Genomic DNA, 14,998 nt, shown 5'->3' on the forward strand with positions numbered 1-14,998 from the left:
TTTAAAAAATAAAATCCTGTCCACATAGCCCATTTTTGACACCAATCAAAAATGAGAGAATTAACTATAGAGATCAGTTTTTATTTTTGCTTTAAAGTAGGCATTTAAAATAGAAGCTAGTGGAAAAAGAAGTGACCAGTAGATTTCATTGAGGTTGGTAGTAAATTGCAAGCCTGTCCTTTTTCCAGTGTCACTGCTGGAAACATGCGATCAAAGCTCGCTAACATTACTAGTCCTAAAAAAAAATATCTGATACTGATTGTTTTTATTATTGAGACATAAAGCCTCAAAGCTAAGGTGTTACACGTGAGAAAGGATTTGGGGTTTTTTCTCTTTAATAGCAGATCACAGATAATCCTTATTTATAATAAATGAGCAGCAGGTGCACTTCAAAACATTATAACAGACCAGGTCAGCAACATCCGGCCAATGCTTTACAATAAAACATTAAGTAGACGCAGGACACTCTCAACACTCTGCTCTGTGACGCTTTCCTCACTTTAGGTTAATGACTTTCTCTTCAAATATATTGCACATTGTTCGCTCAGAATCTTTGTGCAATAAATTACTTTTATGAAGAGGAATGTAGGTTCTTCAATTACCTTCCTTTGAATGGAGGTTTCGGTGTGCATAAATAAGCGCGGAGCTGACAGTAGCAGACACCAAAAATACTCTAAGGGGCGAAGCACCTAATTTAGCAACTAAGAAACTGGAGAGCAAAAGCTAAAATCCATAAAGAGGAATCCAGCAACCTCGAGCGGAACTTTGACACGGTGATATTTTATCATCGAGGCAGCTCTTGACACAAACACACCTTCAGTAATAAAGCGTCACTAAAGGAAATGGGGAAGTGAGCCAAGGAAGTCATGAGGTCTGTCGTCTCAGGTTTTGAAGTGAATTCATTACGCACAAAGAGAGATGCTCGGCTGGATACAAATATTCCGATATTTTTAAATAGATTTATAATATGAATAACATCTTAATAAGCATAAAAGTTCAGCTAATGGCCATTAGGTTGATATTCATCACTAGCATAATGCCAGCCTGCGCGATGTATGCTCAAAAAATGAAAACACTGCTGTGCCAGATGTGACTGTGAACACAAATAAATACAAATTGTACATTTTCTTACCTGTGCTTCAAAAATCATGGCTTAGATTTGATCTTATGGAGTGCTCAGTGCTCATCTAACCAGTTAGTATCTCTTAAAACTGCATCTGAAACAATATCCATGTGACATGACGGCGTTATGCTGTTGTTGCAGCATTTCAATTTTGTCTCCCACATCTGCGTCTCCTCCTGTAGCCTTACTGTTGTTGCACCGTTCTGCCTGTTTTTGCTGATAGATTGTGCTTTTGAGCTGCTGAGCAGACTCTTTTAAGACAACAAGGTCAGCCCATTAGCCAGTGCTTCAGAGTGATGTTGAATGTGTCGAATGTGGGGATTATTGGGTGAGACTTTGCAGGCTGTGTACACTCGCTGCGAGGTGAGTTTAGCTGAAGGGGACTCCATGCAGATAAGAGCAGCTTTTATACACCAGAGTATAATAATAAGCTCCTGTGGGCTTAATAGAGAAAATCGTGTTTGGCAGGGGCTAAATCTTGATAACACTAAAATGTACTTAGTTTTGTTCTTTCTTTCTTTTTTGTTGTTGTTGTTATGAGTCAAGCCTGGCTTTTTGTTTAGCTGTTCATTGAGTGCTTAAATTTAATTATAACATTTCCTGTGGAGAGGCAAATGTTTGCCCTGGTTTTGTGTGTGGAGTTTTTCAGATTTTCAGAGCACTGTTCACTGTCTTATAATTGTCTTTGTAATTGATTTTGGGGGCATATGAGGTTCAATTAAAGCAAAAGAAAAGCTGCTCTGCGTGACTCCTGCGCAGGCTGTGTACTTTTGAGTGCTCACATGTGCCTATATATCTATTTATATTTGAGTTAGTGCACATCATCTTCACAAAGTGTGCTCTACCGACGGAGTTGTCCTTCTGTGACACTGTGTCGTTTCACTTGAACGCCTGATCGGTCCATCTCTCCAGGCGGTATGACGTCTTCCTCCCCAGGAGGGCTTTTAGCGAGCGTTTGTCGTGTGTGTGCGCGTGCGCGTCGGCGTGTTATTTTGCTGTGCTTCCTTAACCATGAGTATGACACACCCAGCTGTATCTTCTGGCTTTCTTTGAGATGCACATAGGAACACACTTGTGTGTCTTCGTGAGGACTCTTAGAACCTGGTATCACCGTGTTTTTCACTGGAGCTGTTTTTGTGACGTAATAGCTTCCTGGTTGATTAAAAAAAAAAAAGCATTAGTGTTTTAAAAATTAAAAAAAAACCATTCCTGTTAAACCTTCCAGTACTCTTCCTGGTCTTCATTAATACTTCAATTTAGATTCTAAAGTTTCTTTGTTTTATTACTTTCAGTTTTATCATTTTTATTGGTCTGATGTTAATATTTATTTTTATTTCATAGGTTACACCTTGTGGATGTAGACAGACAAGTATCCTTTTGACTGACCTATTCTATTTCTAGTATAGATTTAACTTATGGGTTTGCCTTAAAAGAACAGATTTATTTATTTTTTGTCTAAACCAGCAGTCCCCAAGCCTTTTTTGCGCCACAGAGCGGTTAATGTATGATAATATTTTCACACACCGGCCTTTAAGGTGTCACGGACAAATACAACAAAATAAAACAAGTACCAGTACCAAAAAAAAGAAGATTTATTCCTAACACACGGGAAAAAACTGAGTTAACGATAAAAATGATAAAAACTGATAAAAACCCTGAACCCTCAACTCGCGCGACCCAGTACCAAACGACTCATGGACTGGTACCGATCCATGGCCCAGAAGTTGGGGACCACTGATCTAAACCAAAGAACAACTGGAAAAAAAAAAAACTCTACTAAGTCCAAAATATAAATCTACAAGAATAATTCTACATTTATTATTCAGCACAGAATAAAAACCTGTCGTATGGCTAAAATCCTGTCTTTGACCCATTGATGGTACAGAATAATATACAAATGAAGCCAACATAGATGCGCATTATGTCTGACTTCTTTTTAATGACCACTGGGGGCAATGCCTGTAGTTTGCCTCAGACAAAACACTTTTGTTGATGAGTTTTGTCAAACATTTGGGTCGTTCTGCGTTTCAGAAAGGAGGATTATTCAGGGTATGCTCATAAGCTAACAACTTGTGACAGTAAGTTGTTAGTTTCACAGAAAGCGCTGCACTTCACTAAGATGGTACTCTTGAGGTTTCATAACTGGACTTCACATATGGGCGACGTCATTGTAGCTACCTCCATCTTTTATACCAGCGGTCCCCAACCTTTTTTGCGCCACGGACCGGTTTATGCCCGACAATATTTTCACGGACCGGCCTTTAAGGTGTCACGGATAAATACAACAAAATAAAACTAGTACCGGTACAGAAAAAAAGAAAATTTAATCATAACACACGTGAAAAGACCAAGGAAAACCGAGTAAACGATAAAAATGATAACAAAATAACGCTGAAAACCGAAAAAACACCCCTGAAAACCATACATTTACACACCTGAGCCTCAACTCTCGCGGCCCGGTACCAAACGACTCACGGACCGGTACCGGTCCGAGGCCCGGGGGTTGGGGACCACTGTTTTATACCATCTGAGTCATTCATCCAGTACGACCACAACAGTCTTTAAGGAGATTTCCAAGTCCACGAAATCAGAACAACGTGATTGTGCAGCTGTGCTGATGGTGTGTGAGCCCAGTCCCCAAATGGCGCTCAAAGGTGTGGTTAGTTTCATGTGCGATTTACAGAAGTTGCCTGGTGCAGTTGATTCATTTCAAAATCAAGCGCAAAAAAACTTCCTCTTTTTTGGCATTAAATATCAGCGCAGTTGATATTAAATTGTGTGACGTGAATGTTAGTAAATCAGTTTGTGCGCTTGATTTAAATAGTCCCCTCCCTATTTTGGGCTTTGAGAAAGGAGCTCCCAGAAATACATATGTAACTGGGGCAGCTGCCTAAATTTCAAGCATCTCCACCTTTTACATGCAGTCTTGTAAATCTAGACCCTAGAGAGGTAAACACAATGATACAACCCCCTTGGCCCCTTACCAAAACAATTACCAACTCTCAAAACTGCCCTTTGAAGTTGAGACATGTGTGCCATCAGTGCTATCGGGAGGTGCCACGTGTCCTCACAAACGGCACATATATGTGCGCACACTGCCATGTGAATCGGGACTAACTGCAGTCTTTGGGCAGTAGGACACACTGTGCCAATTAGCAGAAGATGAACTAACCACACTTCCCATTTGACCACTGGTACGCACACATAAAGAAAGAGAGGGAAAGAAAAGGTTGCAAAACAGGGAAATTACTTCTAATCCGGGGGCCTGTGATGAAAATACTTTTAACTTCTCCCTCGTGGGCCACAACAAGGATTTAACAACCTCTTTGACTGCTACTATATCGCACAGATTTACCTGCTGTTTCCTCTGCTGTAAAATGGCTTTTGCTTTCGTTCAGCGGTGTACGGGGCTGGTTGAAGAGCTGCACCACTGCGGGGGAGGAAGGCACACTGCGATCACAACCTCCAATATGTCAAAAGTAATTAGGCTGTTCGGCGAGTATACCCTATTATGTGCAGAGAGGTGTGTGCTGTTAATTAGACTGATGAGGAGATTCTCTAATAAGCCCAGCATAGACCATCAAACACATGTCTCGTTTTGTTCTGATTAGACTTCTTTTCTCATTGAAACTGGGAATTTGCAAAGCATGTTTGCTAATGCACTGCAGTTTATTAAGTGGTTTTGTGCAAATATATGAATGATTAGTGAAGTATTGATCGGTCTGTTGAAAGAAGTTGAATAGGCAAATATTGCGGTATTTGATAGTTAATAGAGGCCATCACACCGTAAAAGGCCATATAATTATAGCTTCCTTGCTGTTCCTTGTCAGAGTTAACAGGATGTTAAATATGTTTTGGTTTTTCACCTGTTGACTGACAAAACGAGTCATCATGGGATTTAATTTGAATGTTGCACCAATATAAAATGATTCGCTCTATATTTACATGCACGCTTATCTTCAAGCACTGCTTTGTAATCATTTTGCAGTGAGCAAGACGAAATGGCATAAAATGATGAATCGCGGGGACCCACAGGTGTTTCTGGGTGCAAAAGTACAATCAATTTTTCAATAAATGCATTTGCCAATGAAGTCTGTGGGTAGAATGCTAACATTTCCTCTGAGTGTGCCACTAAAACCTTCTTTTAAAGCAGGTTGGTGGTAGTGTGGCGCCAATGCAGTGCCACCGTATTCAATTCTTAAAGCAAAGCCTTGAATAAGGTCCCTTGTTGCAAGACTTTGCTGGAAGGTAAGGCTGCATGAGCCGTTCCAACATCTCTTCTGTCATTATTGTAGATTTGTCTCATTGTGTCTTTTTTTTTCTTCTTCTTTTCAGTTTTTTCCCTAAACTTCAAAGTTTCTTGCAGGTAAAAATATGCATGGTAGAAATAAACCGCTGTAGATCACTCTTTGAACATCTTTGTTGACAGCGTGCCACTAAACGCACCGAAGCTACAAATTAGACAGTGACACTTGTCGTCGTTTAAATGAGCTTTGGTCCAAGAATTTGATAGTCGGCTACATTTTTCGCGTGACAAGCGTTTCATTTCCCAAAACGACCTTCTCTCCCAAGGGAGAGAGCTGAAAAAAGGGGGTTCTGCTTTAATTAGGCTAGCTCGCTCGCAAAAAATAAAAAAAGAAGAAGAAAAAGAGTAGAGTAGGGGAGGGATGAAAGATGGAGAGGTAGAATGCAGGAGAGGATGAAGGTGCGGAAAGTGTGAGGAGGAGGAGGAGAGCAGATAATGAGAGGCAGGGTGACAGTATGAAAGAGTGCAAGAGGAAGAGAGCGTGTCAAGAATCAAGGGGGGGTTGTTTGCCTGCGGCCGCCTCATGGTGTGATGTCGCTGAATCTTCTCACCGTGTTTCATTACAAGGGGCTCGGTGTTGGGGTCGGTGTTGTCAGCGTGCCAGCTAACTTATGTTGGCTCGTGCGTCTCGGCGTGTCCGCTCGCACCGTGTCAACGTTCATTTTTGCATGCAGTGGCTGAGTTCATGCCACGAGTGACACAGGAGATAAGAAGGAACCCAACTTACCTACATAACGGCGGGGGTGGGGCTCGGCGGTTTCTCTTGTTCCACTTCCTCTGAGAGCAACACAGAGCACCTTTAATGATTTGAATAAGTCTACCCCCCAGTTTGCTGCGGTTATGGTCAAGTGTATTTCCAGTAACAAGCGTTAGTTACCAGGAAAGTGGAGTGGCATAAAAATTTCAGGCATGCTTTCCATTACACTGATTTGCTGCAGACTTTACACGAGGGTCAGTTTGTCATCAGCTTTAAGATCCTTTATTTTAAATACTATTTTTCCTTCGTTCTTTATGTTGCTTTCTATTTACAGTATTGCAGTAACATTATTTGTTGACATGCTAAATATTTAATGAAATATATCTGTCATTCTCCAATTTCACAGCTCGCCAGGCTTTGCATTTGTGCGACAGGGCAATACATAAAACTGATTCTTAGAGCTGCTCACATAGCCATTTTTCACCATTAACACAGTGGGATCTATAGCATGAAGACGTATTATGACCTGTTTAACAGCGAGCGTTGCCATCTGGGCTTTGCTGTCGTGTAGCTTTGCTTACGGCGACTCTCGCGCTGTAATTCTTGGGTTTCCTTTGTTGCGACGTGAGAAGGTACGGTCAGCGTTGTGAAGTGTGTTACTGTGTCGCTGTGTCGCCCAGCAGTGATTTAATCGGTGTGCCAGGAAAAAAAAAACATGGAGGTTAGAGCTGATGGTGTAGTTTCAGTGGGACGCATGAAGTCATTAGTAACATCCAGATCAGCTGAACGCTACTTCCATACATTCGCCTAATGAAGTCGTTTATTTGATTGCTGTTGCCGCTGCTGACTTATTACACCTGTATGCAATTATTCTTTAATATATGCTAACTGCCAATTTGAGGCAGCAACATGTTAAATTGATGCAATCATTTATTTCTGAAAAGGAATTACAGTTTTTAAAAATGCGCATAAAATCACCAGATATGCATACAACAGTGTGTGTGTGTGCGTGCGTTTCTTTGCATTTTCTTTTTTTAGCAGGAAATTAAATCATTGGTGAATCAAAGAACATGATTACAGGGATGCAAAAGTCCTATGAAAGTGTGGTATTGTCAGAGAGAAGCAGAAAGAAGTCCTGCTCATTGATTTACACCAATGCTCTTAATGATTGCATAGCACACCCACAAAAGTGAAATAAATAGCTTCCATGGCTTCCTGGATATCTTCTAATGCTGTTAGTGAATTTTTTTTTTTTTACCTCTAATTCAAAAAGAGCTCTTACAAATCTGCCTTTCTAAAAATTATTATTATTACTATTTATTAGATTTTAAGGTTTTCAAATGCAAAATCCTTCGAGGCAAATCTTGCCACTTTTCCGTCTTGGCAACAGCTCTGGGCTCTTCTGTCAGGCCATTATTTTTTCTGCCAAGCATGTAGTTGCGTCAGAGCAAGAACACAACTGGACATGTTTCCCAGTTTGCTCTTATAAAGAGGACCAGCAGATTTTTTTAGACTAGTCCTGGGATGTGTTTGGTGTTACCCAAAGATTTCCCCCTCAGGATTCTTTCAATGACAAGTCTTTCTGGTTATATTTTAAAATTTTGTTTTCTTTTATTTTCTTGAATAGTCAGGCCCCATCTTATCTTAAAGACCTTGTAATGTCACATCTCACCAGTAGAGCACTTTGGTCTTGGGCTGCTGGATTACTTGTTTTCTAGAGTATTTACAAGTAGAATGGGAGGCAGAGCCTTTGGCTTTCAGGGCCTCTCCTGTGGAAACAGCTTTCAGTTTGGATTCAGGATTAAGGTTAGGTTTAAAACATTCCTTTTTAATAAAGCTTATAGTTAGGGCTTGATCTGGTGACCCTGATCCCTCCCTTAGTCATGATGCTGAAATAGGCCTAGGCTGCTTTGGCTTCCCATGATCCACAGAGTGTTTCTTCTTCACTTACTTCTTTTTATACTTTCTACCTGTGTACACACCACTCTGTATTTAATCATTAGTTATTATTAATCTCTGGTTCTTTCTCTTAGTGTGTCTTTAGTCCTGATTCCTCCATCGCATCCAGCTAGTTGCAGCAGATGGTTACCACTCCCTGAGCCTTGTTCTGCTGTAGGTTACTTCCTGTTAACCCTTTAAAACCGGTTGGAGCGGGCACGCTCTGTTCTGCGTAACTATTTTAAAATCCTGGTAGCACTGCAACCACGTGAGCTAGCGCAATAATTTTTTTTGCATAGGAGTTGTACTTACATCTTATGCCATCAGCTTGTCCTCGGTCACAGTTTCCTTCCACATATAGCTTTGCAAAAACTGCATAAAAAGCACTTGCAGCAACAAAAACATAATATTCCAGAAACATGCTTTGCCGATCCGATCAGCTGTTTGTAACACTTCCTACGTTGGAATAGATGTCAGCGCGAACCATCGCATGTCCGCCATGACCTGCCCGAAACCGGAAGTGACTTCATTTTCGCGGAAATGTAGTTTTTTACCATCAGGGCCTCATGAGCCTATACTGGTGTTTTTAAAAGTTATGTTTGACTTTATGACTTTCTGTGTCGTTTCTGGGATGCTGAGGACTCATATTGCACTGCTGGAAATAGTTTATTTTGATGCATATGCTGCTTTTTTGCAAATTTGCATTATAATATTTATTTTCGTTTTTCCTGCAGTATATAAAAATTGGTGTATTTCAAAAACAAAACTATGAAGACACTCAAAATAAATTTCCTGTGGTGGGAAACTATTTTGTGCAACTCTTTTGTATTTACAGTTTTGAGGGATAAGCCTCTTAAATTTCTCTAACTAGAAATATATGTTAAAAAAACAAAAACTATTTTCAATTTTTTTGTAGTTTATTGCACTTTTTTGCAATTTATGTAATGACTATGCACTTAATGCAGACATATTATTAAAATTTAGGCTGTAATGGTTGTATTGATGTATAGCAACTTGAAATGCTCCCAAAAATGGCTCCACAGCATGTAAAAATATAATATAAGCTCTGGTGGACTTGGTTCTATGGTAGGTCTTAAAGGGTTAAAAGGGGATTTTTCCTTCACCGAGTGCTTGCTCATAGGGTGTCATCTGATTTTGGGGGTTTATTTGTTATTTACTGGTATTGAGGCGACGGTTGTTGTGATTTGGTGCCTTACAAATACAAGTGAATTGAGTTGACTATATCTGCTACCTCCATTGTGTCCTTAATTATATTCTACTAACAGTTCTAGTTCTGGTGCATTTGCCTCATTCAGTGGTTAACTCTGAATTTCAATCTAGAACTAGAAAATCAAAGAAAACACAAAAGTCTAATTTCCTATTCGGGACTTGGGAATGGTTTCATTTTCAGTGACAGTTATATTATATGTTATCCAGCTGCTACATCAATCAAATCTTTCTTCTGTCATTCGTGACTTAATAAAGCTTCAGACAGCGACTGTCGTTGTAATCATAAATGTGAAATATTAGATATGCTACCTTTTCCATGATAGAATTACATTTCCACATACTGTCAAAGCTAAATAATGCAATATGGGATAAAGTCATTTGTGTACATAATGAACACTGAGTAATGAGGGTGTGTTCTTCCTTGGCACTGCCTAATGTGATTAGGCAGGCTATCTGCTTTGAACATAACTGTTTTCTGTTACGCAGAGGTTCGAATAAAACCTGGATTAACCGGATTACCTTCATCATTATGTCATGTCATTGTGGCTTGTGTTCAAACCAGATTAACATACCCAGGGGTCGTTTGTTTTTTGTTGTTGTTGCTTTTTGCGCCTCTTTATCTCTTTATCACAGGTGCACAGAACAGACAGAGCATTGCAGAAATGGTCAGAAGTAGGGCTTTATGAATATGAATGGCACATATCACAAAGCAGTGCTGAAAGTTGGCATCTGAGCGGACTATTAATTAAATCCATACCTGTCCTTCTGGTGCAGCCTCCTCTTTTCAGCTCTTTCTCTCTCTCTCTGTGTCTCTTTTTGTCTGACAGAGACAGTGATGGATACAAGGACGGCGACAGCTGAGCTTGGCTGGATATCGTTCCCTGCCAACGGAGTAAGAACAATGTGCAAAGGTGTACTGTGTGTGTGTGTGTGTGTGTGTGCGTGCGCCCTTGGGAAAAAACTGTTTGAGTACACTTTACAGTGGTCCATTAATGAGTCTGTCAAATTCCTAATTACAGTAGCAAGGTGACACCAATTAACCACTACTGATGTAAATAGAATGCATTCCAAAAGATCAGTGAGGTGCATCACACGGTCCGCAGCAGCAGAATAGAATAGAATAGAATAGAATAGAGTAGAATAGAATGGGTTTTTCCATCTAAATTGAGCTCCTTGGCTGTTTAAATTCTGGCTTGGCGACTGGCCGGTCACAGTGGTCTGCTGTGTGCGTTTGAGGTGAGTGGCTCTAATTGTGATGAATGGTTTACCCATGTAGCACAGAACAAGGTAGAGGAGAGAAAAAAGAGAGGGAGACAAAATGGGAGGGAGGGATAAAGTTTAATTTGTGTCAGGTTTTGGTAAACCCATTCATCATTTTAGCCTCTCCTCTCCCCTCTCCCTCTGCTTCCTCCCCTCTCCTACTACTTGGCCCTTCTTCTCACACGCACACATCGCCCAGTGGGAGGAGGTGAGCGGTTACGACGAGAACCTGAACACCATCAGGACGTACCAGGTGTGTAACGTGTTTGAGCCCAGCCAGAACAACTGGCTCCTCACCACTTACATCGACCGGCGCGCGGCGCAACGCATCTACGTGGAGATCCGCTTCACTGTGCGCGACTGCGCCTCCATACCGAGTGTCCTGGGCTCCTGCAAAGAGACGTTCAACCTCTACTACCTAGAGACCGACAGGACTGTTTCAGACGGCATCAAAGGGGTGGAGTACTGGGCCAACGCACCCTTCCTAAAGGTAAACACTTTAGGTAAAAAGAGGGGAAAGGGAGTAAAGATATAGTGTTATTTACAGATTTTTAAAAAGCAATAAAAACCCTATCATATCATTGCCTCTTGCATATCTGGAAAGCTTCTCACTGTGGAAGTTCCATTGTGTCCACTTGCACCCATCCAAGTGGAAATTCTCTTGCGTGTCAAAATGGTGACCACTGGACATCATTTTCGTTTTGAGGAAGTCAACAAACTGACAGGGATGTTGCTATGTGCTGTCACACAACGCAAAGACGGCATACCCAACACCTTGGGTCTTGAACGTTGTGGTCTTATCAACTAAAACTGCTGGTTCCTAGCTGGAGACCAAGCTCTCATCACCAGTTCCAATCCTCGACTCGACAAGTTGATGTTTAAGGCCTGTGGTGGTATAACAGAGGGTAAAGTGCAAGCGGTCATTATGGGACTTCCAGGGTATGATCTGAAAATAGCATTTTTGCTGGAAGCTTAAGTGGAAGACGAGAAGAGATTTTGCAACGAGATTAAGTCAGCAATGGTTTTTATTTTTATAAGCAGATTCCAGAAAGTGTTAAATTACACCTTCCTTATATGTCAGTTCAAAAGAATGAAATCCAAACATTGAACCAGTCCAAAATTGATCAGTAAGTAAGTAAAACTGCAACAAAGGCTAAAAGTATTCACAAATCGTTTTGTAGCCGGAAGCCTTAACCTCCACTCGCTATTAGAATTTAACCCGTATTGACTGAATGTGTTTGTGCTTGTTGAGATTCATAAGTCACCTCTCTACTTAAATGTCATGCTCTCATGCATTTGCAATTTCACAGAGACATTTAATTTTGCCTGGCCACTGTGGAGGTTTATCGGGGGGGAAAGATACAATAACAGCATTTCATAGCATTTGGGCATTAGCGTGTTTACCTGATAGGTAGCAAATCTAAATCAATAAAGAAAACCTTTGTTAAAAATGTATCCTTTTTTCCTTCTTTTTCTCTCTGTCAGGTGGACACCATTGCAGCAGATGAGAGTTTCTCCCAGGTTGATTTCGGGGGCCGGCTGATGAAAGTGAACACAGAAGTGAGAAGTTTTGGGCCTCTGTCCAAAGGCAGAGGTTTCCATTTGGCTTTCCAGGACTTAGGCGCTTGCATGTCGCTTCTGGCCGTCAGGGTATTCTACAAGAAATGCCCCAGCATCGTGCAGAACTTTGCTTTCTTCCCAGAGGTATGAAACAGAGCTAATTGAAATCGGTGGTGATTTTTACGAGAGCTTGGCACAGCCATCGGATGGATATTTAAATAGGATTTTTTAATGATTCTTATTTTGTGCAGACGCTGACCGGAGCAGAGTCCACCTCATTAGTCATCGCCAGAGGAAGCTGCATCCCCAACGCCGAGGAAGTAGACGTGCCCATAAAGCTCTACTGTAATGGAGACGGAGAGTGGATGGTACCCATAGGCAGCTGCAGCTGCAAGGCGGGTTATGAACCTGACAATGGCAATGTGTGCCGAGGTAAATCTGTACATTAACGAGGCCGTGCTAGTTCAAACTGAGCTCGTAAAAAATGAAGATGAAATGAGAACATCAGCAAATACTGCACCGCATCAGTGCATATCAGAGGTGCTGCTGTGTGGACCGAACTGATAATCTGTTCTCAGATCTCTGCTGATGACCTTGCTACAGCAAACCCCTAAACACGCTGCACATGACTTTCTTGTTGTTTTGTAGCAAAAGCTAACAATCCAGTATGACAGCAAATCAATAACCAACAAACACGCGTCTAATATTGAGCCCCAGCAAACATGCTACTGCGGCAATCAATATCTCATAGCATACGTCGACCCCCAACATGGAAATTATTTAAACAGAGGAAATACTATTTTAATCAAAAACATGTCAACTGTCTTTGTTTATATGTCCCAAATATATATATTTTTTAATGAATGGAACTGTATATTTGCTGAGTAAATTCTGGAGGACATGCAAGTGCTTTATTAGCTCCAGGAGGGAAAAAAAGTGTGTCAGTTTTGGCAGAGTTAACTGAATAATTTCATGCGTGTATATATTTTATGCCCAACCGGGCAGCGCACGATGTTCCATATGTTAATGCTTCTAGAGGCAGACTCGGGTGAACGTGGTGCAGAAATAGCTCCTCTTTCCTCCGTGTTCCAAATATCTCTCCCTCCTTTCCATCCTTTTTATATCTGGCCTTGTTCCCCATTTCCTCTCCGAAGTAGTACCCATCATTTCTTCTTCTCCCTGGAGAGTCTCATTCATTTTATGTGTGCGTTTGTGCGTGCATGTGCGTGTATATGTGGTGACTTAGTGAGTGTGTGGTGGGCGTGTGAGCGTGTGATGTATGTACATATGGTGAAATGATAAGTGAGGCCGCTTCAGCCAATGTTAATTAGTTTAGCGTGTTCTAGTCAGATTAGTCGAGCGCAAATTGGTGGCGAACTGTCACGCAGTGTTGGAGAGATAGAAGGGCGTGAGGAAGAATGACGAGAAGGAACAAGTGAAAGGAAAAGAAGAAGCAAAGATAAAGAAAATTAGGGAAAAACCTCTGGAGAGATGAACTGCAAAGTAAGTTTTTTTTTTTTTTTTAAAGAGAACAAACCAAGGACATAAAGGTTAAAACTGTGAGATAAAACAGACAGAGAGCCTAAAGACTGAATAGTTTTTCTTCCTGCCTCTGGTGAAATGCATGCAAGTACATGGACTGAAATGTCAGCTTAGCCTTTGTTGTCACTCTCTCTTTTTAACAGAAAAACTTGCAGCTTTTGAAAGGGGTAAACTCGTCCTGATTCAAAGGAGATAGTGAATACGTCTGACAGTGTTACAGCTCTATAGAAAAACCACTGCTAAAGGACTAAATTATCAGGTTTACAAGATGTTGGCTAAATATAAAAAAAATCCTACGGTGTTTAGCCTTACAATAATATTAGCCTCGCCCTATTGCAGCGTACGCTTGCTATAACCAAAGAATGTTCTCATGAGTTCTTATTACTCCTTTATCTGTGTCTTTTTAGAGTAATCGTGATAATAGAAATTCAACCTTGAGCCCAATACCCAGGAAAATAATAATTTTTCAATTCAATGAAAGTAAAAAGACTAAATTATAAGGCTCATTTATTTACTTTTGAATAATAATAATAATAATACTGTATTCAGCTACAACTGTTTCTGTGCTTCTTGTGGCTTGGCTTATTTACAATGCTGATCACTTATTGGTAAGGTAGGCTGTCACTGTTTCTGTCTTGTTGCTTCTAAGAGAGACCTTTCATATTTTTGGACACAGATAATTATGGAAGCCCGTTTCTGCCACAAAAAAAGAAAAAAAGTATCCATAACTCGAAATGTTGAGCCATTTTCTCGAAATTTTGAGTTAATACGTCAAAATTTCGAGAAAATGGCTCAACATTTCGAGTTATGGATACTTTTTTTCTTTTTTTGTGGCAGAAACGGGCTTCCATAATTATCTGTGTCTAAAGTCTAAATTTCGAGAAAAGTAGCTCAAAATGTTGACTTACTTTTCTCAAAATATTTAGTTAATAATTCAAAATTTAGAGTTGGCGCTGCCAATCAGTAATCTACGTGAATGACGTCATTTCCTAGTTACCTGGAAGCTGAAGCCCTCAGCTACAAATGCTACAGCTAAGCTACCAGTATTACAGCCAGTCATGAATGCACAAATTGCTGATTATTTTCAGTGTGGTTTCACAAATGATGAAATCCTTGTGTTATTAGCTGAATCACATGATGTTACTATCAGCAAACGTACTCTCGAAAGCGCCGATTTGTTGCAACCCTGTTTTGAGTGTGCATTCCACGTAGATTACTGATTGGTAGAGCTAACTAGAAATTTCAAGTTATTTTTCTCAAAATTTCGAGTTAATAAGTCAAATTTTCAAGAAAATACGTCGAAATTTCGAGTTAATAAGTTTAAATTTTTTTGAAAGTACGT

At 40.5% G+C, this 14,998-nt stretch overlaps 1 protein-coding gene across 1 annotated transcript in view; it reads left to right on the forward strand.

The window, feature by feature from the left end:
* Nucleotides 1-14,998, forward strand: part of LOC102794561 (ephrin type-B receptor 1-like) — a 120,668-nt gene that overhangs the window by 28,676 nt on the left and 76,994 nt on the right. Inside the window, exons 2-5 of the mRNA XM_006804012.3 lie at nt 10,122-10,186; nt 10,754-11,044; nt 12,040-12,258; nt 12,366-12,546. Of these exons, the coding sequence (XP_006804075.2) occupies nt 10,122-10,186; nt 10,754-11,044; nt 12,040-12,258; nt 12,366-12,546 (756 nt within the window). The remainder of the gene's footprint in view (nt 1-10,121; nt 10,187-10,753; nt 11,045-12,039; nt 12,259-12,365; nt 12,547-14,998) is intronic.

This window comes from Neolamprologus brichardi, chromosome 17, assembly GCF_056152115.1.
Source record: "Neolamprologus brichardi isolate AB-2024 chromosome 17, ASM5615211v1, whole genome shotgun sequence".
Taxonomy (NCBI): domain Eukaryota; kingdom Metazoa; phylum Chordata; class Actinopteri; order Cichliformes; family Cichlidae; genus Neolamprologus; species Neolamprologus brichardi.